This window comes from Benincasa hispida, chromosome 11, assembly GCF_009727055.1.
Source record: "Benincasa hispida cultivar B227 chromosome 11, ASM972705v1, whole genome shotgun sequence".
Taxonomy (NCBI): domain Eukaryota; kingdom Viridiplantae; phylum Streptophyta; class Magnoliopsida; order Cucurbitales; family Cucurbitaceae; genus Benincasa; species Benincasa hispida.
Window position 1 is genome coordinate 82,790,959 of NC_052359.1, and position 24,903 is coordinate 82,815,861.

At 33.7% G+C, this 24,903-nt stretch overlaps 3 protein-coding genes across 5 annotated transcripts; 1 reads left to right on the top strand and 2 right to left on the bottom strand.

Annotated features, from left to right (window-relative positions):
• LOC120091435 lies at positions 1–8,064 on the bottom strand. Of its 2 annotated transcripts, XM_039049459.1 has the most exons (11): positions 7,913–8,064; positions 7,695–7,804; positions 7,029–7,198; positions 6,896–6,958; positions 6,752–6,771; positions 6,593–6,637; positions 5,726–5,781; positions 5,381–5,514; positions 5,009–5,097; positions 4,600–4,714; positions 1–214 (listed from the first exon to the last, which is right to left on the bottom strand). In XM_039049459.1, exons 2-11 carry the CDS (start codon positions 7,780–7,782, stop codon positions 212–214), a joined length of 783 nt encoding a protein of 260 aa, XP_038905387.1. In that variant the 5' UTR covers positions 7,783–7,804; positions 7,913–8,064; the 3' UTR covers positions 1–211. The 2 variants fall into 2 exon arrangements, with proteins under 2 accessions (XP_038905387.1, XP_038905386.1); XM_039049458.1 differs by lacking the exon at positions 1–214 and having other exon boundaries at positions 4,544–4,714.
• LOC120091434 (type IV inositol polyphosphate 5-phosphatase 7-like) lies at positions 614–4,394 on the top strand. Of its 2 annotated transcripts, none has more exons than XM_039049457.1 (7): positions 614–1,076; positions 1,186–1,270; positions 1,374–1,484; positions 1,594–2,214; positions 2,926–3,189; positions 3,624–3,813; positions 4,001–4,320. In XM_039049457.1, exons 1-7 carry the CDS (start codon positions 968–970, stop codon positions 4,094–4,096), a joined length of 1,476 nt encoding a protein of 491 aa, XP_038905385.1. In that variant the 5' UTR covers positions 614–967; the 3' UTR covers positions 4,097–4,320. The 2 variants fall into 2 exon arrangements, with proteins under 2 accessions (XP_038905385.1, XP_038905383.1); XM_039049455.1 differs by having other exon boundaries at positions 619–1,076; positions 1,180–1,270; positions 4,001–4,394.
• A 1,998-nt stretch (positions 8,065–10,062) lies between the features above and the next one.
• Positions 10,063–16,541, bottom strand: LOC120091716 (ubiquitin receptor RAD23b-like). The gene is made up of 13 exons (XM_039049826.1): positions 16,277–16,541; positions 13,880–14,041; positions 12,529–12,567; positions 12,364–12,437; positions 12,222–12,263; positions 11,892–12,069; positions 11,678–11,809; positions 11,530–11,604; positions 11,136–11,183; positions 10,935–11,044; positions 10,769–10,847; positions 10,561–10,680; positions 10,063–10,312 (listed from the first exon to the last, which is right to left on the bottom strand). Exons 1-12 carry the CDS (start codon positions 16,340–16,342, stop codon positions 10,564–10,566), a joined length of 1,122 nt encoding a protein of 373 aa, XP_038905754.1. The 5' UTR covers positions 16,343–16,541; the 3' UTR covers positions 10,063–10,312; positions 10,561–10,563.
• Between the last annotated feature and the right edge of the window lie 8,362 nt (positions 16,542–24,903).

Consider the following 24,903-nt stretch of genomic DNA (forward strand, 5'->3'; position numbering starts at 1 on the left):
CGTAATATTCAAGTTGCTAAAATCCACATGAATTGTATAAAAGGTTTGCAAAACTCAATACCAGGAAACTACAAGCATTACAACTACTAAAAAAAAAAAAAACTAAGGTTCTTCCCTTTCTCATGCTCCCTACATTTCAAACTCGAGTGCAAATACTAGTTACAAGAAAACCTTGGAATGACATGGAATCTTCCAAAAGAGATGTGAGGCATTACTGAGACAAGCAAAAACTTGGATGTCAATAGAGAGGGAAATTAGGAAATGAATAATAATAATAATAATTAAAAGAAAAAAGATGATTATTTGGCATAGGAGACACATGAATGAATGAGAACACATAAATAAACAAGTATATGTCACGTTATTAAAAGGAAAAATAATCAACAAGACAGACGTGACTCCCACTACCTAACAGCTACCTATAATATTTAATCAATCCTTTTTTTTCCTTCTAATATTACATGATAGCTAGATAAACACATTGTGAGGCTTATATCTCTTTAAGGTTCCTTTCACTACTCGCTGTCTTTCCCTCTATCTACACCCCATCAAATATACACTATTACTGTCTCTCCCTAAAACTTTCTCTCTCCTAACCATCTTTGACTTCTACCCTCTCTCTCTCTCTCTCTCTCTCTCTCTCTCTCTCTCTCTCGAAGTTGCCGCCTGCAGTTTCTTTGTTGAACCCCAATTGGGTTCCTTTTCAAAATTAAAATCTCCTCTCTCTCTCTCTCTCTGCTGCATAGAAATGGGCGGTAAGCACGATGGTTTGTAAAGAATTATTGGTCCTCATTGAAGTTTAGAAGAGGAGGGGGTCAAAGTCAGAGGAAAGGGGAAGAAATTATTGTTACCATAAAGCGCTTTTGAGAATTATTAAGCGCTTTTGTATGGAGAACAATATTAATTGTGATTATATGATCAGATTATATAAACTTGAACCATACCAAATAATTTCTTCTCCAAAATAATGGAAGGGGAGAACCAGAAGTCCAAATCCAGTAGGTTCCGCAAGTACTGGTTCACTGCTGGAAAGCACAAGAAACCTGACCCATGTTATCCCAACAATGAAATTTCAGGTCCATTTTTCGTATATTTCTTGATTTAATTTCAGTTAATTTTCCTTTTTAACTTACGTGGGGGAATTTTTTTTTTCTTTTCTTTTTGGGTTTTTTGTTGCAGATGCAGATGACTACGAAAGTGAAAACTTTCTGCAGAAGGTCCTTTCTCGGTCGGTTGATATGGGTCCATGCAAATTTACCAATGAATTAAGGTGGCCAAAGAAATAAAAAGTTCAGTCATAATTTCTCTACGATCCATTTCGTTTTCTCTTTGTGAACTTACAATATGGAATCGATTTTCCTCAATTGAATCAGAATCTTTGTGGGTACTTGGAATGTCGCCGGAAGATCGCCCATCGGAAGTTTGGCCGTTGATTTAGACGATTGGCTCAACCTCAAAGATGCTGCAGATTTATACGTTCTTGGGTACGTTTAGATCCAAAAAGAAGAAAAAAAAAAGGAAAAACAGAACTCTTTTTCAACAATTAGGCACTAAATTTCAAACTGGGTTTTTTTTCTTTGTTTTGGAGGGAAGGTTTCAAGAGATTGTACCGTTAAAAACAAGAACAGTGGTCGGAGCAGAGGACACAACCAAAGCAACAAACTGGAACTTATTGATCGGAAAAATTCTAAACGACAAATATGGATGCCCATGGCTAACACCAATGATGGTGGACACAGCCACCGGCGACGAAGACTACGCAAGACACACAGACCCCAACAGACCGATGAGTTTCGCCGGCGGAGATAAAACTCCGAATAATTTCCCGGGGAGAATTCCGGCGAATGGGGTAATGGGAGGGAGCAGATACGTGTTGTTGGCAAGCAAGAAGATGGTGGGAGTGTTTATAAGCGTATGGATTAGAAGAGATTTGGTGAGGAAATATTACATATCGAATGTGAAAGTATGTTCAGTGGCATGTGGAATAATGGGTTATTTAGGGAATAAAGGGTCAGTTTCGGTGAGTATGTCAATTGAAGGAACAAGTTTTTGCTTCGTGGCGGCTCATTTGGCTTCCGGAGAGAAAAAGGGGGACGAGCGGCGGAGGAACCACCAGGTGTCGGAGATATTCCGGCGAACTTTTTTTGCCAGAACGCCTAAAGATGATGACTATCCGAATCCACATCCTCCTCCTCTCACCATCTTAGGACATGAGTAAGTGGGTGTTTTTAATTTCTTTGTCGTAGCTATTAAATGAAAAAGGCCAATGTTACAGTGATTGTACACAGTCGTTGTACGCCCAACATAATTTTCTTCAGATTTAAGGCAATGTTGGAATAGAGAGATTTAAGTTTAGGCATAGTTAGTTAAATTTTAGATTAAATTACCCATTTGTCCCCGTAGTTTAGAATTAATTTTTCTTTAACTAGGAATTAATTTTTATTAGGTCTATAAAGTTATTAATTTAATTTCTAACAGCGAGATTAAATCTCACAAATTGTCTCTAAGAATACACAATTTGTGAGATTTGACCATAGAGACAAAAATGAAAACTTGTAAAATTACAATGACCAAAATTGAGATATGACACAAAGCACGGAGAGTAAATTGATAATTTAACTTTAAATTTCCTATTTAATCAGTTTGACAAGTTAATTAGGTAAAACTACAATCAAATTATAATATCAAATTAAAGGTTTTAGAAATAGAATGCAGGTAACAGTGGAAAATATGAGAAAAGTAATAAAATAAATAAATAAAAGGCCTTTTTAGAAAGAATTTACTTTTGGAAAGATAGGATACAAAAAGTAAAGTAGTTAACTGAATGCAGAGATAGATATGTGGTTATAGAATAGGGAAGCAATAGTGCTTTATGATGAAAAGTTAAAATTGACGTAAAATTTGGATTTGTGTGATGTGGAACAGTCAAATATTTTGGTTTGGGGATCTGAACTATAGGCTGTATTTAGAGGACAGTTTTGCGAGGCAGTTGATAAAGAAACAAGACTGGGAAGCATTGCAAGGGTTTGATCAGCTACGGAAAGAACAGGAAGCTGGTGGAGTATTTCAAGGATGGAGAGAAGGGAATATAGAGTTTGCTCCTACTTACAAGTATTCTTCATCAAATTGTAATCGCTATTCAGGTGGTCCTCTAAGAAGGATAGGAGAGAAGCAAAGAACTCCAGCATGGTACCTATTTAATTTCATCCAAACACATTTTACTCTCTCTCTCTCTCTCTCCCCCCCCCCCGTTATGTAAAAGCTTGTGAAGTTTTAGGGTAGAGGGTCCATGAAGTCTTACCTTCATGAGATGAAATAATAGAGAAACAGAGAGATTCTTTAAGCTCTCTCTTCTCTGCCTCTTACCTTCATGAGATGAAATAATAGAGTAGAGGGTCCTTGAGTATCAATCTAATTTCCAAGTAATAGAAGAAAAACAGAGAGGAAATTTAATGAATGCAAGTTATTTACTCTCTCTCATCTCTTTAAAACCATAATGATGTTCTAGACTGGAGGGTTCCTCCTAGAATTTTGGAGTAACTTCCAAGAAATGGAAGAAAAATCTGAGAGAGAGAGGTTAAAGCATGGCAAGTAGTTGACTGAATTTATTTTACTTTTGGTAGGTGTGACAGAATTCTATGGTATGGAAAAGGAGTGAGGCAACTCTCCTATTTCAGAAGTGAGAGTAAGTTTTCTGATCACAGGCCAGTCTCTGCCCAATTTTTAGCACAGATTCAGCTGCTGGAATCTACAAATCCAAGAGTTATTGCCCTCAGCAAATTTCTTCCCTCCATACCTTCTCCCAAACAGATGGTAAGTTTTCATTAGCAAACAAACACTGTACCCTAGAGAACTGTCAAAATTAAACTTAATAAAAGAAACAAAAATCTAGAAATAGAATCATTATCAAACAGACCTTGATAGAATCAAATTCGGTTTTCAGATTATAAATCCATGGAGATATGTACATGTGATCTTGAAAACAACCTTGATGATGCAGGTGAAGGGGGAAACTAATGAAGTATCAAAATCTACCTTGGCCGCATTGATGGTAAGGGATAGGGAAGCATCGTCACCATGCTTGCGAAATTCATAGAACAAACATATAGAACAATTACAGGGGTAAGAAAGTTACTGGGAGAAAGGATTTTATGACTGAACAATTACATGTTAAGAAAGTTACTGGGAGCTCGGGTTTTATGACTGCAGGCTGGGTATGTACGGAGATGAAGTGACTTGAATTATTTTGGTCTCTTTCAAGTTCACTTCAACATTTTTTAAGAAAAAAAAATCTACACCGTGCATCTGGGTTTCATTGAATTTGTGAATATAAATGTGGACAAAATAGAGAAGAACAAAAGATAGTCATGCAAACAATTTGACACGCTGGGAAATTAGAATGGTGAGTACCTAATACGTTTGCTCTGAAGTTTACCTGCTAATTTTATTTATCATGCTAGTGCAAAATCGAGAACTACAATATTCATGTCAATTATGCAGAAACCAGTGGATGCACACACGACATTTGAGTACATATCTAAGATGCTACAGTACAAAACAATTGTTACTTCTTAGAAAAATTCAATTGGCCTCATTTACCTGAGGAATGTTGTCCAAGGCCTCCGCGTTGTCTTTGAAACAGTAAGGGCAAATGCAACTTTTCAGCAATTCTTCACTGATATGACCATATGTCACTTCAAATCCAGAATTCTGCTTATTGATGGTCAAAGTGCCCAAAGTTGGTGAAAGATTATTAATAGATATATTCAGAGCTAAATACAGCTTATATGATCTCATCAATTCTCCTAGGCATTACTTTTAGTGATTCAGGAAAGGGAACTTAATCATTTAGACCATTTACATTAACAGCAAATCTGTAAATTTACTAATATTACTATATAGGAAGATTCCAGATAAAGTATTCCGAAAATCAATAGCACGAAGAAAATTTAGCACTTAAATGTTATTAGGCCATATTTCATAAATTAAAATAATCAATTAAGGATATTTAGCCAAAGCTTCCAATTCTTCTGTTCCTTTCACCATCATCGCCATTGAAGCCCTCCTTTTCTCTAGATAAATCATCGTTCGCCGATTCTGCAAGCTCGATTATTCCATAGTATCATTTAAGAATACAGTTTTACTGAAAGAGAGAGGGATCACAGGATGAATTTAAATTAATGCAGGATATATGGAAACCTATTGAAAAATGATTTCCTCTATTGAGATAAAGATAGGGATTCTACTAGATCTTGATTTACAGCTTCCGTCTTTATTTTCTTGATTTCGACTGATGGCGATTTGTCAGCAGGCCAAATTTAAAGCTTAATACACGGGCAATAAAATATTAGGTTTCCTAATATTTGGAAGAATTTTTCACCTCAATTAGAAATTTTTCTTCTGTTAGGCAGTCATCGTCTCCATGGGATATTTGAGTTATTAATTTGATAAGCCTTTCCTCAAGAGATTGGGAAGAAGTTTTGGTATTATCTTCCTCAGGTTCATGGGATTCTTCTGCAAGGAGTCCAAGCCATTCGATTTTGCATAAACCAAAGCATAGTATTTGAAATACACGCGAGGTAGAAAGTAATTTGAAGTAAAGAAAGAATATAAAGCAAGAAGTTGCTCACGAAGCCAGTTCAGGTGTCATGTTTAGTGATTGACTGGATGTAAAAAATGGGAAGTTAAAATGGTCATAATGCTGGAACAGAAACTATTGATTCACCTGTAGCATTTCGAACAGACTCAACATTTTTCTTGTACAGCTGCTCTTGAAATTTCCTGTGTTACATGAAGAAAAATACAAAGGAACATCGAATTCCAAAATTATTAAATAGGAACCTATTATCTATTCAAGGACAAATTGTCCTAATGTGTTCACATACGAGTCCACGAGAAAAAAATGTGTCGAATTTGTCATGTAATGAGTAACAGCTTATTTTATTACAGAAAGAATGATACATAGCCCAAACACAGGTCAATAATGATCATAACAATGGTATTAGGGTTAAGAATATCTGACTGGACAACCACTGAGATACAAAGCAAGGAAAGAAAAGGTAAATGAAGAAGCGAAATTTAGAATAGGATGTGCTTAATTTAGCTTGCAAAATACGACAGCTTGTTATTTGTTATTGGTGACACAATATTGGCAACGAACTCCAGAGCTTAGGTGGATGATACTAGACAGCCTGTTTTAGATTTGTCTCCTAAACAGTTCACTTTTTCAAAATAAAAATTTTAGTGAGAATGTATTTAAATAATTATTCTTTTAAGTCTGCGTACTCTTATTTTCTCTTGGTTTGTTTCAACCTGTATTTAGAGCAAATGTATCGTTCTTACTCCTGAAAATTTGAATGTTTAAATAGTAATTTCAATGTACGTAGTAACATGACCTTTACAGTCATCCAGGATTAGTTAAATAGAAGCAACTTTCAAAAATAAAAACAGAATATTATTTTGAGAACAGTTTCCAACCAAGTCCAAGTTGAAAATTGTCAAGTCCAAAGTCAACATTGATAAGACGGGAAAAGGGAAGCATATATGCATGCGTTCACAGTGCAAGTTGCTTGCATTAATATAGAAAACAGACCTGATTTTTTTGTTAAGGTCAAACAAGCGATTGATAACTTGGTCCCTGCATGGCCAATAAGATCACATCATTTTCACAGTAGAATTACACTTCACTGGAATAGAAGAATTTATTTCTTAGTAATAGAATGTAAATCACAAAAGAGAGACGATTTTGAACCTTGTGACATTTTCTTCACACTTTATTTATGGTCCAACGGCAGTATTACATCCCAGTATGTTTTCAAGAAAATAAAGAGAATGTGAGAATAGAAAAGTAAGATGCAATTTAATAAATAAGGAACTCTAAGTATCAACTCAGCACCTTGAGAGAGTCCAATTCAGATCCAACAGATGCAATTTCACCTTGTAGCACAGAAATCCTTGCCTGGAGTAATTGTGAAAGTGAAATGTAACGCAATTGTAAAAGTGAAATGTAAGAGAAATAGAAATAAAACCTCGAGAGTCTGAATTGAAGTATCATTCAGAGACAATTCAACTTCACAGCCTTTAAGTTCCTGTTCAGTGGTTTCTTTGGCATGCTTGACATTTTCGAGTTCCACATTGGTGGCTTCAAGCTCAGATTGCAGTTCTTCAATTCTCTTCTTCAAAACAACAATTCTTTGCTCTATTTTCAAGAAACGAAGGAATTAAAAAATTGCATGATCAAGTTTCTTGATAAATTCTGCTACACAGTTATTATCCATATAAATTCTGGTACAAACGCAAAAACTCAATCATACGATTACCTTCAGGAAATAAGTCTGGTTGAATAAAGTAATAATTGCTAGCATTTCGATTTATAAAATTTTCCAGGGATTCAACATTGTTCTTGCATATAAATACCTCGTTATCAACCTAAAATCGGCTAAAGTCGTCAATATTTAATCAGAAACCAGTCTGATCAAATACAGTAATAATTGCTAGAATTATGATTTTAACGTTTGTTGTTGCATAGAAAAAACCTCCTAATCAAGATAAATTCTACTAAAACGCGAATATTCAACAAGAAAATCACTTTTCTGGAACAAAAAAAAAAAAATCTGATCGGAATATAGTATAAGTGGAAGCATTATGAAAAGAACATTTTCTAGGGATTTAACATGGTTCTTGCATAGAAATACCTTCTTGCTGTTTTTCAGTCGTGTATTCCTTGATTAGGGAGAGAAACAGCTTTTGATTTTCGCTTAGCACCATTGATCTTGTGCTCATGATTTCCTCTCTACTAATTTTGCTGCAGCGGTATATGGAAATTGAGAATATGTGTATGAACGTAAGTAAGAAACGGAGAGAAGAAAAATGAGGAAGTGAAATTATAAAGGAAGAGTTAAACCGTCCGGACCTGAAAATCAACGTTTAGTCGCCTCAAGAAAACCAACTAACCGATCGCCCGATCACATAGGGAGAAGAGTTTGTTCAAAATAATATAACTAACATCTTTTAAATATAAAAGGAAAAAAAGATGAGCATAAATAGCAACCATGCCCAAACTAATAGCATTACAATCTAAAAATGGATAACTACATAAAAAACAGGATATATTCCCTTTTTTTTTAATTTGATAATATGGGGAAGGGAAATCAACACCTAACTTCGAGGTTGAAACTTATGCCAATTATGTTATGCTTAGTTTGATAAAACAACAATACTTATATTTAAGATGTCACCTTCATTATTCAAACAAAAAAAATTAAAATATTTTAAAATAAAAGTAGAGTAAATTTGCTACACGGCAAATTACTATTGTACAATTTGGTGGGATGCAAAATAGATACAGCTCGAGATGTCTAGATTACTATGTGTTTTTAGATTTTTAGATATGTGAAGCCCTTCCAGATACGAAAATACACTAAACTAGCAATTCACAAAATAAGATAGATTAAAAATAGAAAAAGATAAAAGAAAAAACCTAATGATAATTAAATCTTTATTCTTCTCTTCACTTTCGCTATCTAAATCATAATTCACACCTCCTCATCTACTTTAATTCAACTTAAAATGAGTACTATAACAATTAATTAGACATTTATTATATATATATATATATACGCGCTTCTTAGTTTCTTCCCCGCACAATTGGCTTTGAAAGTTCATCATAAAGTTTCCTGATTGGAAGATTGGCCTCCTGAAATTTTTAATATTGTTTTCGCTGATATTTTAGTTTTCATGTTCTTTTATTCATAAAAGAAAAATGTCTATTGATTCTATTTTATATCAGAGAAACACAACTACATTTAAACTCTCTCGTCTATTTTAAGACCAAAGAAATCTTCAATTTGTATTATGACTAAAGAAGGAAAGTCAACCATTTGTATTATGACTTTCTATTTGCTTGTAGCATTTTAATTCAAAATAAGTATTTATCATCTTTTTGTTTCAAATTCTTAACTATTTCTTCAAGTATTAAAAATGAATAAAAAGAAGCTTGTTCAAAGATAGGAGAATCGTTATCTTCCAAAAGGAAAGAAAACGACGAAAGTTGCGAATGAAGAGAAACCAAACGAAGGAAGAAAAAAGAAGAATCTAGTAAAAAATTTGTCATATTCACAAATATTGAATTAATCTAATATAAATGAAGTATTTTAATTTATTTAATAGGTATATAACATTTATTTATTAGTTATATTTTTCTTTTTTTGACTTTTACTATAAGTTAAATTACAAGTTTTGTTTGACCTCGATTAGAAAGAATTGTTGAATTTAAAATGCAATACTGTTAATCTTCAGCTTCTTGGATTAAGGCTATATACCTAAATCAACTAAGGCTATAAGACTATGCTCAAACTCACAACTGTTTAAAATTTTTGATATATTATCTTGTCACCCAATATTCATACACTCAGTACTTGTGTTTGACATGTGTGGTTTCAGCACATAGATATATCTTTAATAAATTAATATAGATTGCATATTAAAAATAAATTTTTTAGAGTTAAAACTGTACGCCACTAAAATCGGGGTCCATGGGCAACTTTAGTTCGATTTTCCACCATTGTTGAATTTATATATATATATATATGTATGTATGTATATAGTTGCTATTCAGTATATATTGTGTTTTTAAATTTTATAGTTTAAATCTTATTTTTACCTCTTAATTTCGTCACCAATTTTGCTTAATTGTTATACCCATGAATATTCCACATTGTTTCGAAATAGAAATCAATTGCCTTAATGGTTTTTCGCATTCAGTAAAAATCTTTATGTGATATGTACTTGTATCTTAAATTATATGTATGGACTTTAGGATAAATTTGTAAGAATGGATGCTAGACATGACAGTAATTAGAACATTATAAAATATAAGGACTAATAAAATGAAATAACTCATCAAGATTAGCTATGCCAGAAACCAAGGCATCCTTAAATTTCATTGTGTTTTTATCAAATTATATGAAGACATAATTTAAAACTTTTAAGTCTAGACATAATTTGAAGACAAAACCTTCAAAACATAATTTAAAATTGTTCAAAGACTAAAAAGAAACCATGTTTAACCTAAAAAAGATGTATATAATAAATTAATAATATAAATCTAAATTTAAACCAAAGTTATCGAACAAATCCAAACAGATAAACAATAAGTAGAACTGGAGTGCTCTTTCGTCCAGTGACTGTTGGGATTTCCTCATTTTTCTTCCTCATTGAACAACATAACTTCAATTCTGTTCAAAGAATAATCAATCGAAATCAAGAAAACCCACCTTTTCCAAATGTCTAATTACGCCACGCTCGACGTTACCTGAAACGTTGACACGAGCAAACTAGCTTTGAGCTTATAGTTATGCTACATTCACGGCATAATCTAATTGCTATTCTCTCAACGCTCTATATTTGATGATTCATATGTGCCAAATAACTTTAAAATGTTCAAAAGGAAAAGCATTATTGGAAGTACTGCAAGAAACTTCGAACCTCAGATGCTAACAAATACCATGGATCCATCTAAACAACGAAGAAAAACTATTCATAGAATGTGATGAAGTTCACCATTTAATCCTCAAATTCGCCACCATGTTCCAAAAGGTAGTTGGCAGCCAATTCCTCGTTGCGATCACAAGCTAAAAATGCCTCAATGACTTGATCCCTATCAAACCCCATTGCTTCCAGCTACAATGCGTGCAGAAGTGAGAAGATGGTAAATAGAGTGATGATTGTTGCTTGATACTGAAGAAATATATAAGTGAAGATAACTTACTCGTTCAATCGCTTGCTGCTCAGCTGGTGTGACATTGATAGCATGAGGCATGTCTTGATCAGGCTGGTCAAAGAGATCCCTGGAAGAAAACGAAAATTTGGATAGGTCACACAAATTTAAATAAACAAATAAAAATCATTGGCCACAAATGGGCGAGAAAACTTGCCCTTCGAAGCCCTCAAGAGGCTCATTTATTAACTGGAGAAACTCTGCTTGATGATCCTGGATCAATCTCAAAAGTTGAGGGTTCTGCTTCCCAAGCTCCTGAAGCATAGCCTGAAACCGAGGCCAAGTTCACAACTTTAGATCTAGCCAAAAGAATACACAAATTTAAAGTCGATGAGGAAGAAAAACGACTAACACAGACCTGTAATATTTGTGGATTTGCTTGCACCATAGACCGCAATGCTTGAAACTATAATCCGTAGGGATGGTAACAGTACATATCAAATTCGTCAGCATTATTTACAACAAGAAGAGAGAGAGAGAGAGAGAGAGAGAGGAGCCTAAACAGATCGTATCAGAGTAAATTAATTAATTAATTAAAACTTGGCCCCAAGGTTATGCTCTCATGTTTGACTGAGCATCTTTACAATTAACAAGACACTTCACAGGAAATGCCATGGCTAAGTAACTTGCCAGCAAAGATTAAGTTCTGATCAAAATAATTCTTAATAATGACCAATGAGAAAGTGATCAGAAGGCCATAGGCATTTCCAAACTGTAGTCCTACAAAAAAAACGAGAAAAATTAAAGCATACCTGTGGGTTGTTTCTAAGGAACTCAAGGGATCCAAGGCTACCTCCACCACCACCAGCGGCAGCAGCAAGGGACTCCTAAAACACGTGCTCTCTTAGGGAGAATTTATAAAGAACAAGGACAAAATTTCAAATAAAGTACAATGTTTACCTGTGGAAACATATTGAGGGGAGACGAGTTGGGACCTCCAGAAACAGGAGCAGTCGCACCACCTGTTTCTATAGGCTGGCTAGTCGGTGGACGAGCCACGGGGGCTGCAACTTCTGCGGTTTCTGGAATACCCTGAATATAAAGGCAAGTTCGGTAACAATTATTAAGAGAGAGAGAAGCTGAAAATACTATTAGTGAAGTGGTAAAAACGTACAGAGTACAAATAATCTACTGCCCGCTCAGGATTATTATAGGCTGCTCGAAGTGCACGAGTAACTGTTTCTCTATCCCAGTTGCCACCACCCATATCCATTATTTCTTGAATAGTCTGCTCAAGATTGTTTCCAGAAACTAAATTTGACGCAGCTTGTCCATATGTATCGATTTGAGCACTGCAGCATAACAAAATATTAGATACATGCTATTTAAGTTCGATCATTTGTCCTAATCACATAAAGGAACTCCAACAATTAACGGGAAAACTTGTGAATAGAAAATCATAGATACAAAATGGTACAATAATAAGCAAAAACCATGCTCATACTTTGCAGTTGGCACATCTGAAATAGCAACATTCCTTGAGGCTCTGAAAAAGCAATCACAGAGAAACATATAGAATTATCAAGCTGATACGCTGCCGAAGGGTAAGGGACACTAAGTAGAGTTGGCATCATCAATAGACTCACGCTGGTTGTGTGGGAGCTTGAGGAATCGATGTAGGATTTGGTGTTGGAGTAGTTGTAGGTACATTGGTAGTCGTCTGTCAGTAGACATACAGACACCAGTTCAGAGAGAAATATGCATAAATTACATAATGACCTGAAAACCAAATGAATAGAGAGAAATTTAACCTGAGTAGATGATGACCCAGTTGAACCAGGTGCTTTACTCTGTATAAATGAAATAAGTGAGCGGAACAATTGAAAACCATATGAAATAAGAAATTTAGGAAAAGAAGGGATGACAATGAATTAAACGTATGCCTGATGTTTAACCAAAACTCTTCAGAGATCCATAGATAACATGCAACCACTATTTAAGTTGATAAACAATATAATCTCCTGTGACATTAAAACTTATGATAGCTCTGGTGGGTTTCACTTAACTACGTTTAAAAATTAAAACCAAATGACATACTTGACTTCTGAGAATGTAAAGCTGTAAGTTTGATAGGACTATCGCTCCTCCTTTCATAGGACAAATAACAATATTAACACCAAAAAGGTAGTCAACATCAAACAAAATAATAAAAAGCAAATCTAGGCTTCAGATATCAAAGACCTACAGCATTAGACTACTAGTCACAAAAATGTTCCTGCTCAACAACTATCATTAAGAGATTAAGCCTAACAAAAGAATTAAACACCATGAAGAAACTATATAACAAAAATGGAATCAAGATCACGAGCTCTTGTATAAACTTTGGTTTTAAATCAAGACATGTTAACTTATGAAATTTAAACATCAAGCCACTATCTTGACATATTCTACATCACAAAGAACAACAAAAGAATTAAACAGCATGAAGAAACTGTTTAACAAAAATGGAATCAAGATCAAGAGCTCTTGTATAAACATTGGTTTTTATATCAAGACGTGTGAACTTATGAAATATGTACATCAAGCCACTATATTGACATATTCTACGTCACAAAGAACAGCAGTATTTTGGACATTCATGGAAGTATCAATTTTAAAAACAATTATTTTAACACTCATTAGAAACAGTAACAGAATTGTATGATTACATTCAATAACAAAATTAATCTTATCGTGTCCTATAGATAATAATTCTTTTTGTAGTTTATCTTTTACTTTTTTATTGGAGTCCTACAGAATGATTTGTAGTTTACTTCTTGTTCACAAGACATCTCAACGTGAAAATGCCTTTTACCAAATATATTATATTAGTCATGCAAGAGTAAAACACATTCCAATATACACTTGGGTGTTAAATTGAAAACAATATAACTTCGCATGTTAAAAGATGTTGGACACAACAACCAATAGACCCCTGTTGCCACAAGATGCATGCTAATAGGATACTACAAAGAGTTTAATCAGCAATTGCCACAGGGAAAAAGAAGATTATCGTGTAGTATATTAGTCCACCATAGCCATTTAAATATGATGCAAGATAATAGTCAAAAAGGCAGCTTAAATGTTTGAAAGGTTATCCAAGTTGACCACAACACAATATACCTTACTAAGCATAACAACAAGAAAACCATCTTCGGTAACCTTGTTCTCTGTCAGCGTTGTTTCATCTTTCAAAACCTTCCCATTGTGGATTAATAATTGCTGACCACAAGGATAACTATCTTTTCCTTGTACATTTTCAATGTTCTTCTTTACACCCAATACCTAGTTAGATGAACAAAACGTAAAATATTCAATAAAAAATAAAACAAAATATGAATTACTTTCCATGTTAAGAGAGATTTTAACTTGTGCAAAAGTTCAGCTTGATTGACGAATATTCTATCTAATAGACAATGTACTTCTCAAAAAAAACGTTGACATAAAATATTGTTGCAAACTTGCATATATAATTAATGATATAAAAAAAAACAGTTAAATAAATAAAGCTAATAAAGGGTTGGGGGAACTAGGAGTTAACTCATAAAAACATAGTATGGCACTAATGAGATAAAGCTGACAGGAGGGTTTTTTTTTTTCTTTTTTTTTTTTGTGGGGTGGGGGGCCCTAAGAGACGCATTACACAATCAATCCCAAATCTCATGACCTCGATCTCCTACATGCATTAGCATTATAATCCTATCTCTGGCTTCTGCTATTTCATAAAAATAGCAAAACCGACATTCATCGAGATAATCTAGAGTCTAGACAAGCCCTTTGAGGAGTGAGTATATGTCAAATGAAAAGTGAAGCAAGATGGTGTTCCACAATTTAGCTACAAGCTTCAGTCAAGGTAATCGTGACCAAACAAGTGCTAAATGTCCTCCTCTTTCCTTTCATAAGCATGGAAAATGTATTTCAAAAGAGTGGGGGAACTTTTTTTTTGAAGTAAGATACTGAGCTTTCATTGAACAAAATGAAAGAGAATGTACAAGGGCATACCAAAAACAAGCCCACAAAAAGGAGCCCAACACTACCTACAAGAAGATTAGGGGACATGAGATAGTACCTCTTGTAAATTTTATCATTTAATTAATCGCACTAAAAGACACCTTCCAAACAAAACCCTGAATATCCACAGAACAAAGATTTTACTAAAATCCGACCAAATACCAGTTTTCCTGGTTGTTAGATGATAATTTCCTACATAGATTGCAGACATGCCCAGTCCTAGTCTCATATGCCATCTAAAAGACAAATTCCAAATAAAAGAGTCCCAAATAAAAAAACTCCAAAGTGGAGAGAAGACGAGTGAGGGATGAAGAACACAAAATTGAACAAAAACACTACAGGAGCAAGCCCAACAATTGTCTTCCCAAGATTTCTGTCCATCATCTACTTGTATAAGATCTAGAATAGGTAAATCAAATAAATCATTCAAAAAAGAAAAAAAAAAAAACAAACAAACAACGAACATTATTGTTAAATATAATGGTTATATAAAGGTATAAAGGCAAAAATGTTTAGCATCCACCAATTTTAGTTTCTTAACAGAGATTCTATGCATCAATTTCAACATCATTATCACCAATAAGATCAATCTATTGTTATTCCTTGCCTTCAGTGCTTTCGTAATCCTCAGTGGTAAAAATACTAATATGCTAAATAAACACAACTCGTTCTTTTTACGGAGTACTTTGATGTCTTTCTTCTAGCCATTGCATGCAGCAAAAAAATCCTAAACCTCAATCATTTTAGGATGTTAGCCTCTTCTAATAAGAGGAAAAGGCTTCATTAAATATCAACCAAAAGGGAATAAACCTTGAGGCTAAACAAGGCCAACCATAGGCATAACTTGTCAAGGGGGCATTTAAAATGTTGGTAATTGGAAGAAATAAATAATAACGACCTAAACCTATAGAGAATACTTGGAAGTTAAAAGAAATAGAAGACTAGAATGAATAAATAATAATAATAAGTCGCTCCAAGTAACGGGGGGCAAAAAACAAATAGTGCATGGCATGAAAAGGCTGAATTCTAAATGCAAATGGACATTTTGATGTGTTCGGCAGAATTGACTTACGAAATTCAAAATGGGTGGGTTTTCTAAGCACCTTACTCAAAATATCATACCTATTGATGTAATTAACGAAGAAACAGACAAATAAACATAGAAACAATAATCTGGAAGGGAAACATTGAATGCCTATAGACTCAGTCGATATGCCAACAATCTGAAATACCACTGATTTAATTGGTGGAATGATGAACCCCTAAAGAAAACTTCAAATTAATTTTTTTTTTTTTTAAAAAAAAAAATCTCCATATATATGTGATACTAACATCAAGGAAAATAGAATTTCACAGACCCTTCTGCCCAATTTACATCATCCACCGAACGACATACAGGCAGCAACAAAAATTGAATAAATCGTTAAATTTGCATAATATACCCAAACGAACATAAAGCAAGGAATCAATTAAAGATTGAAAAGAAAGAGAGAAGAAAAGAAAACTGACGGTGTCTGTAGGCTGAACCTCGATTTGAAAGTGACTTCCTTTGAGGGTCTTAACCGTAAGCTTCATGCCGACAACGAAGAAGAAGGGAAAGAAAAGGAAAGTGATTAAGGAGAAGAAGAGGAGGAGGAAGAGGAAAAGCAGAAATTCAGAAGGGAGAAAAAAACCCTAGATTGCCAATGGAGAGAATCAATGAAGGTTCATTTGCAGGAAGAAAGTGGGTAAATGGACTTTACACTTCCCACTGCCCTGCGTGGGTCAGGCACGTGACTGGCAACCCGGACCCTTGCGTAAAAGAAGGATAAACCAATGCAAAATAAATATTGATAATAAAATTCGGTTGATTGGATTAGGCCGTCGGATTATTCTTATTTCTTTTCTTATTATATTTTTTTATTAAGTTAAAATACTTAAATGTGTGAACAATATATATTAATAATTAAAATTTCAGAAATTAGATATTAAATATTAAAATTCAAAATATCTATAACAAACTTCATACAAATATGATAGGAATAAAAATGGAATTATAATATATATAAGTTATATAATATATAGAAATTTAGATTGGGTTGAGTCAAATTTTTAAAAGTATAACTCAAAATCTAATCCAATCCAAAAAGAACATAAAATATTCAACCTAACCTAATTCAAATTAAAATTAACCCAACCTAATCTTTACAATTTGGGTTGGATAGTCCAAGTGTTCAGATTATCGAGTCATTTGAATATCCTTATTCACTTGTTATTGAGCGAATTTGTAATTTGGAAAAAAGATGATCTATTTATAATTTGTACTAGAGATGATCTGGAACAAAGTGATCCAAGATGACTTGGAATGAGACAACTTATAAAAGAGTGGGAGTTGCAATCTTAGATAACCCAATATAAGGCGTCCTACCAAAAAGAAAAGGTTGGGATTACATATGATGATGCTTAAGTCTAGCAAGTTTTTAAGGAAAGGAAATGAACTTCCTCTTTGTGAAATAATTACGATATATTTATAAATATGGTAAACCTAGGATTTCTCAATCTATTTTCAGGTTAGATTCAAAAGGACAAGATTGGGCTAACTAGAGTAGGAGTGTGTCGAGAGCCAAAGCCCTGCATGTGTGTAGGTCGGCCTTAGCTTCGAAAGTTGTAGCCAAGGTGTAGCAGTTGGGTCCAATAGCTCGGTTGCCTCCTTGAAAGAGCTATCTTCAAATCTTATTTGAGTCACTCAAGCCTATCTTCGGTATGGTTTGAGTTTGAATTTAAACATTCTTATTCCGATTTTACCTTACGTCCAAGATTACCTTTATATATGCTTTTATAATTATTTAAATTTTAGTGCATAAATTAAATTTAGTTGAGATGCTATAAATTAATTGGATTCATTATATTTTAATTATTGATTGATGGGTAGATTTTGGTACGGATCAGAGAATTATTGCTAATTTATTAATACATTTACTTTTTTAAAAAAAAAAAAAACATTAATATATTCAATATCCATAAGTTTTGATTCCATGAAAGGTTAGAATTTAATCTTTATGATTTGACAATTATTTATTAAAATTTTATCCAATTATAATGACTAAATTCTATCTTTCTCTAAATCATATGGACTTTATAACCAAGGTTTAAAATATCGATGTTGACAAAAATATCAAGATCTTAATTTTATATAAATACCAATAAAGTGTAGATGAGAGGGATATTTTTGGAAAAAATTATAAAAACAAAAAAAATAAAAATAAATTTAAATTAGTAAATAAGTATTTCATGATTTTTAAACCAATTTAAATATATATTATCTATATTATATTTACATTAATAACATTATTTGTTTTTATTTTTTATGATTTTTCTTGTGATATAATGAAAAATATTAATTCATCCTTCATGTCAATATAAAACTCATGAAAATGTGAAAATATCAATAGAAATGTCGACATGTTGACGGAAATTTAATATTATGCCTATAATCTTATTGGGGTTTTTTTTTTTTTATTAGTGGAATGAGAAAAAAGAAAAAAAATAACAACAATTTGACTTTTGTCGGTTTTCTTGCGAATATGGGAAAAACTGAATGTTTTTTCTTTGAAAAAGAAAGAATCTGAATATTTAGGTAAGAAGAAAACTGAGAATGTTTAATCTTTAAAAGGAAAAACAGTTGAGAGCAGGTATGTGCATAGACTTTTGGAAATATTTTTAAAAACTAAATTCATCCTAATATTTAATTTTAAGTTTAACAGACTGTACCTAAATGAATATTAAGAAGGTTCCAAATATTTTTTAAAGAAAAAAAAAACACAAAATTTCAATATAAGGTTAACTAAACACAAATTATATCATAGTTATGAAAATAAGCTACACTCTTTCTTCTTAATATATTCATATAAAAGATCTGAGATAAATGAGGGTAGAACAACATAATCCAATTACAATCTTCCAAAGGGCAGTTGTAAGGCTGTCAAAAAAAAAAAAAAAACAATACTGAAATTAGGTCTATAGTCTATACATGTGGATTTTGCAAAAAAATGACAAAATAAGAAGCCCACATCAATTGAAATGGTCGAATGACCAAAATACCCTCATAGTTAAAAATGTGTGTTTGCATCTAATTGTCGTCTGATTACCATTTGATTGCCAATGATATCAATTTCTATGTGATTGTTGTCTAATTACTGTCTGATTGATATTTCATACAAGTTATTATCTAATTACTATCTTATACTGATCGCTAATGATATTGAAACGAAGAGAATCTTGTGGTAACTGGAGAAATCGACGGTCATCGCTGTGGAGATGAAGACGTCGAAGAAGTCGAAGGCAATGAGGAAATCAAAGAAAATCGAAGACAAAGAGGAAAATAATGAAAAATTGAAGGCGAAGATGCTAAAAATCGATGGAATTGATACAAGGGCAATTTAGGAATAGAGAGTAAACAAAATTTGATATTTGAAAAGTTTGTCATATCTGCAAAATGACGCATACTGATGACACGCCTACAACAATGTATTTTGAAATTGCCACCCATGGCAAATTCTCATCTTTGAAATGCAATTTTTTTTAAAAAAAATTCACATTGAAAAGTAGAGATTTTTGTATGGATGGCCCATTCTAAGCCCTCTAAATGATTAGTAACCCGTCCGTGACACCTCCCTCGACAAACGTATGAAATCTAATTTAAGTTTAGACAGGATTGTGTTAGGGATGTCTGTGAAATGTAGTAATGCACTTTAACGTAAAGTAGATTTTTTTTTTTTTTGGGAGGGGGGAAGGGGTCTCGTGGAGCTCTAACTAAACACGACGGAGGTAGTTATTTTCACCTATATCCATGCAAATACACACACACTATATATATATATATATATATTTTTGCACGCAAGTCAGCAATTGTCTCATTTTTATGCATTTTTTTCAAAGCAACTAATTTGTTTTTTTTTTTTTTTAATTCACACACTAGGTCATTTTTTATCCAATTTTTCTAGTTCTGCTCTAAAACAAGGAAGGTTACTCCTATGTTAAATATGGACCTTTCAAGGGTGACAACAAAAATACAAATCAGATAACCCAATTCTAAGTGATAACTCGTAGAAATACAAGTTATTGTTATCTCAAAAATAGAATAATTAGGCTCTTTAATGATGTAAATGAACTCATTATAGAGAAAAACACATGAAATTTCATATATGTAGCAAACCCATACAAAAGTATTCTTTTTAGTAAAAAGTTGCTTCACTAACGCATTTTAGCGCAAGAATCAGAAATTTACTAAGTGTTGCAATGAAGCCAATGCAAGGATATGCGTCTGAATCTATTCGACGCATGAAAGATACAATTGGTTTATGCATTTTATGTCAAACCACCACTTGCAAGCATGGGCTTCTAATCGACGGCGTCTAAGCATATCAGAAGTGGCAGGTGGCTGTCCCAGAGTATGGAAATTAATGCAGTCAAATCACCAAGTTGCTGAGAGAATTGCCTATAAAAAAGGAAGCCATCTGCAAAATCAAGAGTTAGATAATTAGCTAGTCATTGTGCATATAAAACAGTTAAAATATTTTCTAGTTAGAAGCTCTCAATTGTTGCAAGCAAGAAGTAGGAGGGAAGATCACCATTTCATCGTTGATCAAGAGATATTGGCCGAAGAACAGCTCGAGAGAGTTATCTTCCTCAACTTTTCCACCAAGTTGGTTGCATCAAACATTAAAACAAGCCAAAGAGGACAAGAGATTTAACTCTACGGCTTGACTTCTTCTTTTTTGCGTTTCATTTCTATTCCTCATTTCATTTTATCAAGCAAAGTTTGTTGTATAAGCATTTACTATTTTTAAATCAAACTTATCTTTGACCATTTATCACTTCTCCACCTGTTTACATACGAAATTGTTTGTGCTTGCTAGTTTTATGACTTAATGAGAATTTGAAATCTATGATTATATCATCCTAATCAGTTGATTAAAAGTTATTATGTAGTTAAATCATTCGAGAGAGCAGTTTAACTATCGAACGCATTAAGTCAGGGCACGAAGTAAGTTTTAAGATAGAGTTGCTCACGTCTTTTGCCTGTTCTTTGTAATAAACACATGCACCTTAGAGGTGGGACTACATGTGGCATTCGAATCAAGAGGTGTTGAACTTAGCATGAACTAGAGAACAAACTTTCCAATGCATCACACATACATTTAGATTGTAAACAACCATCTGTATGATCTTCATCTCATTTTCATTGTGCTTACATAGGCTTGTTAATCCAGCTAGGAAATCAATGCATACCACTTACACTTAGAACCATTCATTCATAATTCCTTTTTTTCCCCTTAACTTTTATTTCTTCTTGCATGTGTGCCATTAAATTAATGTAAATAACCAACACGTCAGTTAAACTAGGAAACCTCTCCATTAAAACTGAAAAGAAGTATGCGTTAGACCATTCTAGAATTCCTGGGCTCGATCCTGGACTTACTAGGAAACTTAAGTTTGACTTAAGAAAACTTGTACGCATATACAAGGTGTGCACAGATCTACTCCCAACGCACTGCCTGCTTTACTTGCCAAAAGAGAGAATCCATTATCCATCTCCACTCATCATACTCATTCATCACCATTCTTCCTCACTTTTAGAATCAAATTACGAGGCAAACACTAAACATGCAAGACTTTAATTTTGCAAGAGCAATGACTTAAAGATGCATGAGAGATAAGAAGATTTTTTTTTAATTTTGGCTAAAAATAATTATCATGCTCTCTTAACATGATTTCATGCAAATTTTATCAAAGGAAAGGTGTGTCATAAACTATCATTATAAAAACCAAACAACAAAGCAACAAACAATTAAGCACCCAACATTGTCCGAGCACAACGGTTAAGAACCCCAAGCTAAAATATAAAAACTATCCAATGGGTGCCCCAACCCCAACTTAAAATGATACATTGTCCCTCATGTATCCCTAATAAAGCTCTATGAAATATAAAACATTGGAATAGAAAAATTCCCCTGATAACATTATCACGCACAGAGTGATGGGTAAGAGGACAACTTCGTCTGATTCTTCTTTCTTCTTCAGGACCGAGGAGAGGAATCTATAAAAGAAAAATAAAAACTAAGCTAGGAAAGCAATAAAAGAAAGCAAGTAAATGGTTTAACTAGCTGCCTCTTTGGAGTGCAAATTTTTAACGTTGGTTGCTCGATGTTATTTTCCTATCAAGGTATGAAAAAATTCCCATATTTCTCGAGTCCTTTCTTCCTTGAATCCACACATCTGCTCAATGGGAGCGAGCTATTGGAGCATTCAAGGGCTCCAAAGACAGAAATATTTTTGAATTTTTTTCATTTTTGGAAAAGTAAATGTAGACTCGATGGACTCTACAGAAAATATAGAGTCAGACTTGTGAGGTAAAGATGAGCAATGTTTAGAATTAAAGGGGGAGTTAAGGGAAAGAACAGGATGAGGCTAGGTAGCCTCCAACTCTTTTACCTGAGGCTCCTCGAAATGAAGCACCGACTTATACTTAACCTCACAAACTTATTCTTCGCATGGTGGAGGATCAACATATTCATCATCATCGGTCTAGGGGAATTCCTCAATAAGATCAGCCTCGGTGCCACAAACAATAAAAGCTCTGAATGATTCTCCAATGTCAGCACGAGATGTGCAAGCTGAGGGATATGATGGACCTCAACTGGCACGAGGGTTTGAGTCTCCAGGTGAGACTCAATAGACTCCGACTCACACTGAAAAAAACCACTAGCAAGTTCACACCTTATAGAATTGAACATCCTACCTTGGTTGAAAGCTTGAGGAGCCAGTTGCTCAACTTGATGATAGATGCTAACCGCTTCACTGCTCAATTCAATATGATTAGAAGATGGATCTTCAAGTCTTCCACTTGATTCAGTAATCTGAGTAACAAGGTCACTCAGATTCTGAAATTCAATTCTAGCTTTGGATCCGGAATAAAAAATATCCTGCTAGAAACTCAAGGATTCTTGATGACTAAAGGAGGATTCCTGCACAATCTCACAAGATCTGTTAGAAAGCTCCTTAACCAAATCTTTTAAAGACATACCTGAATTGGCAGAAGAAGCATATATCGACGTCAAACATGGGCTAGGCATCTCCCAAGGGGAATAGTAATCGCGCTCAAGACCATGCGAAAGCTGAGAACATGCTTCAGATGGATGACCTTTAAACGAATATATTCGACATGTCTCAAGCTCTTGCAATTGCTTAGTAGCCAAAACTTGAACATGAGAGGTTAGTTCAGATATTTGATTTCTAAGCTCATTAAATTCTTTTACCTCTTGTTCTCTAAGTTGAGTTGTTTGCTTCACACGAAGCGCATAATAAATGTTCAAATCATCTGCCATGATAAAACAAGCAGACAATATATATATATATATTTGGGGTTTTTAAAGTTTACAAGTCAAATTCAACTAAAAGAGATTAATTGGCTTGCCTCCTCGATAACGGTACCATTTTATTTAAATTTGAAAATTGATGTCGTTGATTCGACTCCAAACTGAAACAAAAATATTTTTATATTACCGAAACCTACTTCTTATACTAATAAGTAGCATAAGCGACAAGTACGGAGTTGAACCACAGGAAGGCCAAAACTTAATCTTCTCTTAAGCTAAATTTGACAATGAAAAACAATAAAAATGGGGTTTTGTTGTTTGGTTGACAAGAAAACTAAATGCGAAAATTAAAATGCAGAAAAGTAAGATAGATTGAGAAAGAGAGAGATCGAGCACAAGATTACCTTCGTCAATTTAGAGATCGTAGATTTTTCTATGAATCTAATCATCGATTAATTATGAAAACAATCATGAGTTAACTATTTCTTAAGTCTAATCGAATGTAGAGATAACTCATACAAACTCCCTAATGAGAATCAACATGTCGTTAATTCCTAAATTAACTAAGCTCGTTACAAAAATGCAATTTACTTAGCTAATTACATTACATTCTTAAATTGATTAAGACATTAAGTAAGAATGACCAATTCTATCCTAATGCATTTCCGATCTGTAGGTTTTGTTATCAATTAGGTGATCCTAGATAGCCTAGAAATCATGCCATGCATCAAACTAAAACCTACTGCTTCTTAATTAAGCATGCTTTCAATGCAATTACGAACATAAGAAACACATATAGCAAAGATAGACATACAAGAAATCGAGTTGTCAGTTCAACAATCCTAGATGCTTGTACTAGAAATGAATCCAAAGAAAGGAAATCACAAAGAAATAGAAACATCCAGTAAAAAAATTCATACGAAATCTCAAAGAATTCAAGAAAATCCATACAAACCTCAAAAACCGATATTGTGGCCTTTAATTGTTCATCAAATCCATCTCACGATGCCAAGATTTACAAGTACAACTCAAAATGAAAGGAAATCTCATGAGTTTTGGTTTAGAATGGCCAAAACCGAGCAACATGCTCTTTAAGACGGGCTAACTCTCTCCCTCCTTTACTTAATTCGAAAGAAAATATTTATAATACAGTCGTAGCATTGCAACGCTAGGAAGAGCGTTGCAATGCTCTTGTCTACCCAACCCTCAAGCGTTGGAGTGACGCTGTGACACTTGCTTGCGACAGGCACATGCGTAGATGCATTGGCGTTCCCAAATCTCCCTAACGTTGCAACGTTACCTTGTATATGAGCATACTGCCTTACAGCGTTGCGTTAGAGAGTTGAGCGAGGGTTGCGACGCTCCGGTCAGGGGTATTTTAGTCATTTCTCTCCTTTAAAGTATGGATGCTCAAACTACCTCCAAATTGTTTCAAATTAACCCCGTTTGACTCAAATTGTTCGGTTCTACCTCTTCGGTGCTCAATAATTATAAAATAGGATAATTAACATGTAAAATTCATTAACAAGTCTAAATTAAACTAGGAATTATAACTCTTTTTTAAAGCTATCATTCTATTCCGGATTTAAACAAGACTCAAAATTACCTTAAGACCACTCATGAGACAAGCATAAAATTCTCTTGCCCCAAGAGTTTAACACTACTATGGAAGATAAAATGATCAGTTTTAGTTGCATTTTATTAAAAAGAAAAAAGAAAAAAAAAATCTCTCAAACACATGAATTGTAAAAAGGATTCAAAAAGCTCAGTTTTTGTGCA

What these genes read in the sequence shown, in the direction of transcription:
- LOC120091434 (XM_039049455.1), top strand. Translation starts at nt 968, where the DNA reads ATGGAAGGGGAGAACCAGAAGTCCAAATCCAGTAGGTTCCGCAAGTAC. An exon ending in GCAGATTTATACGTTCTTGG is followed by an intron (nt 1,485 to 1,593) that starts GTACGTTTAGAT and finishes TTTGGAGGGAAG; the next exon opens with GTTTCAAGAGATTGTACCGT. An exon ending in TACCTTCTCCCAAACAGATG is followed by an intron (nt 3,814 to 4,000) that starts GTAAGTTTTCAT and finishes TTGATGATGCAG; the next exon opens with GTGAAGGGGGAAACTAATGA.
- LOC120091435 (XM_039049458.1), bottom strand. Translation starts at nt 7,782, where the DNA reads ATGAGCACAAGATCAATGGTGCTAAGCGAAAATCAAAAGCTGTTTCTC. An exon ending in GACTGAAAAACAGCAAGAAG is followed by an intron (nt 7,199 to 7,694) that starts GTATTTCTATGC and finishes TCTTGAAAATAG; the next exon opens with AGCAAAGAATTGTTGTTTTG. An exon ending in CTTCAATTCAGACTCTCGAG is followed by an intron (nt 6,959 to 7,028) that starts GTTTTATTTCTA and finishes CAATTACTCCAG; the next exon opens with GCAAGGATTTCTGTGCTACA.
- LOC120091716 (XM_039049826.1), bottom strand. Translation starts at nt 16,342, where the DNA reads ATGAAGCTTACGGTTAAGACCCTCAAAGGAAGTCACTTTCAAATCGAG. An exon ending in TTGTTGTTATGCTTAGTAAG is followed by an intron (nt 12,568 to 13,879) that starts GTATATTGTGTT and finishes TCATTTATACAG; the next exon opens with AGTAAAGCACCTGGTTCAAC. An exon ending in CAAATCCACAAATATTACAG is followed by an intron (nt 11,045 to 11,135) that starts GTCTGTGTTAGT and finishes CCTCGGTTTCAG; the next exon opens with GCTATGCTTCAGGAGCTTGG.